At 39.0% G+C, this 5544-nt stretch overlaps 1 protein-coding gene across 1 annotated transcript; it reads right to left on the bottom strand.

Annotated features, from left to right (window-relative positions):
- Positions 1–1414: 1414 nt before the first annotated feature.
- Positions 1415–4836, bottom strand: LOC118482641 (putative calcium-transporting ATPase 13, plasma membrane-type). Its single transcript, XM_035978220.1, has one exon. The coding sequence runs from the start codon at positions 4758–4760 to the stop codon at positions 1788–1790; it is 2973 nt and encodes a 990-aa protein (XP_035834113.1). The 5' UTR covers positions 4761–4836; the 3' UTR covers positions 1415–1787.
- Between the last annotated feature and the right edge of the window lie 708 nt (positions 4837–5544).

Here is a 5544-nt window from a genome sequence, read left to right as displayed (position 1 = left end):
GGTAACATGTTCGTTTGTGTTCAAAGTTCATTAATGTTGTTATTTTTTATATTTTATTTAAATACTTAAAAATTCCAACAAATAAAATCTTTAATAAGTGGCAGTGTATTATATATTCTGTTCATGAACGTTTGTTTGTGTTCGTTTGCGTCCATTTGTGTTCATGAACATTAGTTTGTGCTCATTTTTGTTCATCAATATTCATTTTCTTTCGTTGCCTAAAACGTACAAACAAACACAAACGAACATGAACAAGTTCATTTCCTTAACAAACAAACACAAACATAAAATCTCATTCTGTAAGTGTTTATGAACACATATATTTATTAACAAATGAACACGACTTTTATGAAATTGCACCTGCATGAACGTAGATTAATGTCCTTTGGAGATAAGGAGTTATGGAGTTCGTGATTAGAATATATGATCGTTACATGTTCGAATTAACAACCGCAACTGTTTGAATAATGCTATAGAGTAAATTTGATGTGTATTTTATGCAATAGATCTGATTCAAGGACAATGAACATGAAATAATCATATGCTTGTTATTTTTAGTTTAGTTTTGTTTGAATCCTACCTCTGTTGGCCAATAAAAACAGATACTGTTTTATTATTTTGCCAAGTATCACTATTTAGTATTTATCGCAACAAAATTTGACAACGCTTACTGACTATTAGGTGCTCGCGTCTTCTAAACATTCGATAATGGGAATAATTTGAAACATAAAAGCTATCAAAATCGCAAAATTTGAATTGGTTATGCAAAGAACATGATTGGTTATAATATGTGTTTTGGATGTAGTAAACCAATCATGTTTTAACAGAAAGAAACTTGAGTGATTTAATGTGAAAAGTATGTGTAGAATATATGCTTTTGTGATTGTATACCATGCTTGTGTTGAAAATTGGTTGACAAAAATCATTTTGGCTAACTTTGGACACAAATACCTATATGTATATATGAGATATATATTTGATAATTTATTGGTTTGCATTCTACGTAATGAGTGCTTAGCTGTGTCCAAAATAGAGCTTAGGTGAACAAGATACCGATGCTCGAAGTAGGATGTTTGAAATGGAACATGAAAGGAGGAAATCGGTAAAAATTTTGTACCACATAGGTGTGTGTGACCTGAAATGGGTTTTATGAGAATATGAGAAGAAAAATGGAACCTGTGCATGCGCGTGACCTGTGGACAAGAACGATGGACCAAAATCTCCGAGCTTGCGCAAGTTGGGTTTAGTTATGTCAGCAGGCATTGCAGTGATGTTTTTGCAAATAACTCCTACTCCCTCACAGAATCAGGCCACAGCCATTTATTAGTGATATAATATTTTTGCGCGCAAATACATATATCAGTACATTAGACGTAGTAGATGACATAAATTGCCATGTGTACGATACAAGAAATTAAGTGATAACGCGAGAAACGTCTTGGTAAATCTAAAAGATATAGAATGGTGAACACATGAATTCTAAACACACCCTTTTACTTGCAAACTATTATTGGCCTTGCGTTTCTTGATCTTCTACTAATCACCCGTGCCAAGTGAATACTTTACGTACAGTGACGGTGATTGATTCCTTTGCATGAACATTTACAGTTTTGCTGCCTTTCACCTTTCAACCCTCAAAATGGATGATTATATGAGATAGCCCTGATGATCATGTGAGTCTGAATCTTTGCTTCTAGATATCGATATTTACCTGCAGGCGCTTATCTTTTTCCTGTATAACATTGTTTATTTGACCCCCCCCCCCCCCAACACACACACACACACAATTACCGCCTCCGCCTGATATAGCTTAGAAATTGTCTATTTGGTACTGGTATCAACTTCACAATCCAACCAATGGGCCATGATAACGCTGCAATTCCTATACAAATTCCCCATTGTTCCCAATTCAATTTCTCTGTATCAGCAAAATCCTTTAGGACCTCCACCATCACTATTTGAAGAATAACCGTCACCCCGATAATCCCCATAAATAACCGATTCTTGTGAAGACCTTCAAACACATTCTGCTTCTCCAGTTTCCTTGAGTTGAATTCATTGAACACTTGGCAGAAAACAAATGTATTGAAGATAATAGTATTCTTCACTCTCTTATCTACGTTAAATATCGATTTACCTCTGAACTGGAAAGTCAAAAGAACGGTTATCTGGTACAAAGACTGTGCCAATAGATTCCTCCACATAACATTTGTTATAAGCGGTGCAACCCGCCCCACTGGCGGATGATCCATGAGTTCTTTAGTGGGTCGTTCTGTAGCAAGTGCGAGCGCACCTAAAGTGTCCATAATTAAGTTAACCCACAATAGTTGAACCGCGGTTAAGGGAACATCACCAGCAGAAACGGCTGCAACGAAGTTGATTACAAGAGCTGCAACGTTTACTGTAAGCTGAAACTGAATGAACTTTTGGATGTTGTTATACACACATCGACCCCACCTTAATACATTGGCAACTGAACCGAAATCGTCATCTAAAATGACAATATCTGAGCTTTCCTTAGCCACTTCGGTCCCTTGAATCCCCATTGAAAGTCCAATGTCTGCTTCTTTTAGAGCTGGTGCATCGTTTGTACCGTCACCTGTGACTGCAACCACATGACCTTTCTTTTTTAAACACTGAACCATTAAGAGCTTGTCAAATGGAGATGATCTTGCCATTACTTTGACATTATCAACCTTTTCCATTCTTTCATCGTCTGTGAAATTACGAAATTGTTCACCTTCTATTACTTCTTCTTTGCTGACTTGTTGACCGGGTTTAAGTATCCCACATTCTGTGGCAATGGCTTTTGCTGTGAAAACATTGTCTCCGGTTATCATCTTAATCTCGACCCCAGCAGACCTGCATGCGTCGATTGCCAGTTTTGCCCCTGGTCTACACGGGTCCTTGATCCCGATTATACCGAGCAAAGTCAACCCTTCTTCACTTAGTGTATCATCTTCCTTATGGGCAAAGGCAATGCACCTGAGGCTACTTGCAGCCATCCCTTGAATTATATTCTCAAACTGTGTTTTCTCTTCATGGTTTATCGGCTTTTTGATCCCGCTTTTCTGATAATAATTTGAACACATTGCGAGTACCATCTCAGCTGCTCCTTTCCAGTGGACATGTATAGTGTTGTCTTTTTTGTTCATAACCGAAACACCACTTCGTTTCTTTTCGGAATTAAAGGTTTCCACATGAACAATGGTAGAATCTTTTTTCAGTTTCTCCATATCCATTCCTAAATTTGTAACAGCCCATGAAAGTATTGCTTTTTCTGTAGGACTTCCTGAATATTCTGGTGTGGTTTCGGCTCCTGAAACGGATTTGTAAACGCTACCTGTAGTGTTTAAGCCGACTCCCTGGTGGTAATGCTCAAGGACTTTCGGGTCAATCACACTGGAAGAATCATCTTCAATGAGATCAAAACCAAGCCAAAACTTTGTAACTTTCATTTGATTCATGGTTAAGGTACCGGTTTTGTCGGTGCATATAACTGTGGCGGAACCCATGGTTTCACAAGCGGACAACTTCCGAACCATGGCTTGATCAGCCATCATTCTCTTCATAGAGTAAGCAAGCGTGAGTGTGACCGCTAGCGGCAGACCTTCTGGGATTGCCACCACGACAATCGTTACAGCCGCCGCGAAAATCCTTGTCACCGAGTTAAGTATTTCGTTTGTACTAGTGCGTTTCCCGTTATACTCACGGTTCCCGTCCTCATCTTCAGTGTTCCCAGTGAAATAACGTATTAACATAACTACAAGAACAAGAAAAGCAACTGCAAGGCCGACTTTCCCGATCGAGGAAGTTAGTTTATTAAGACGGGATTGTAATGGTGTTTGCTCATCAGAATCACCGGTTATCGAGCTCATCATCTTCCCCCAAGCGGTGTTCATCCCGACTGATATCACAAGCATCTGACCATGCCCGTCAGCCACTTTTGAACCCGAGAATAAAAACGGATGTCTGAAAGCATGAATATCTATGTGATCACTCTCACCCGTCATACTCGATTCATCAACTAGCAAAGAATACCCGTCTATGAACAACCCATCTGCAGGAACTTGATCACCAATGTTAAGAATTACAACATCGCCCACCACGACATCAAAAATAGAAATCTTTTGCCTCCTTCCTTCTCTTATAACATCTATGTTTATATTATTACTTATTTTCGACAACTTATCGAACTGTTTTCCTTGTCGAAAGTTACTAACCGCCGAGACAATAATAACTAGAATAACTGCCACAAAGATGCTACCACCTTCATACCACCCTTCTTTAGCTCCTTCCTCTTTGATACCAAAGCCTAAAGAAAGGACGGCGCATGCTAGCAGTATGATTATGGTGGTGTCCTTAAAAGCCTCCACCGTAAAATAAACGAGCCCTTTGAGAGGCGGTTTTTGGTATGTATTGGAACCAAATGTGATCTTTCTTTCCTCAATATCATGTGTGATAATGCCATTATCAAGAGTTGTGTGAAGAGATTTAGCCAAACCCGTTACACCGTTAAAGGTGTGAAGGAGCTCAAGATCTTTGCTTTTGACCAAGTTGGCAAGGTCAACCTGGTCAATGCTCGAAACCGGGTACTGGGCTAGTTTCTTGGGAAGTTTTGCAAAGGATAGCATAGTGTTTGAGAAGTGTATAGAGAAGTAAGCTAAACGCCATCGTTTTTGAGCTTTTGTGAGTGTTAATGTGCTTATGTTATATATCAATGCTGGAATATCGCATTGTGCAGTGATTTCATCAACCATTTTTGGAATATTTGCAATGGATTGAGAGGAAAGGGTGTCATTCTGGAGATTGCTGGTTTCATCTTCTTATACTTGAAAAAATTGTGAGTTAGGAAACTGCTAGGAAACTTGCTGGCTTTCTTTCAGGACAGGAATAGCTATGACTTATGGATATATTTATAATTATAATACAACATTGATATTTAATATTTATTTCAAAATTCAAAATAAACAAATATGAGAGCGGGCTGTTTTGTAAAGTTTTCAATATTTGGTTACTAAAAGTAAAAGTAAAATAAAGATAAAGTGTGAATATTTACAATTTGAACATGGTATGACTTATGGAATAGCTATTACTTATGGATGAGGTGTTCAAACACATTTTCAACGGGTACGGTCGGGTTTTTTGTATAAAATATACACTAAAATTTTTTTTATGAGGGTGCGGCCGCCCACCTTGGCCAAAGGGTGGGTCCTCCCCTAATAATGTTCGCACACCACCCTGTGTTCTGTGACTGGGTCTCATACTTAAACGTGAAGGAAGCATTTACAATGGAAAAGGGGAGACTGAGATGGTTTTAACATGTGTAGAGGAGGTATATGATGATACTAACAAGAAAGAAACCCTCACAGTGGAGGGGACGAGAAGCAAAGAGTCAAAGACATGACATGGGATAAATATTATAAGGCCGTCCGGTGTGGTTTCGCCCCTCTGCCACCTCACCCATTTTAGCGCCCCATGGTGCCCCTACACTACCCCGCCTCCGCCAATGGGGGCGTTATCCTTGGCCTCTGCCAAAGGAAT

The sequence above is a fragment of the Helianthus annuus genome, chromosome 1 (assembly GCF_002127325.2).
Source record: "Helianthus annuus cultivar XRQ/B chromosome 1, HanXRQr2.0-SUNRISE, whole genome shotgun sequence".
Taxonomy (NCBI): Eukaryota; Viridiplantae; Streptophyta; class Magnoliopsida; order Asterales; family Asteraceae; genus Helianthus; species Helianthus annuus.
Note: the sequence above shows the minus strand (reverse complement) of the source record. Positions and strands in the feature narration are given on the sequence as shown.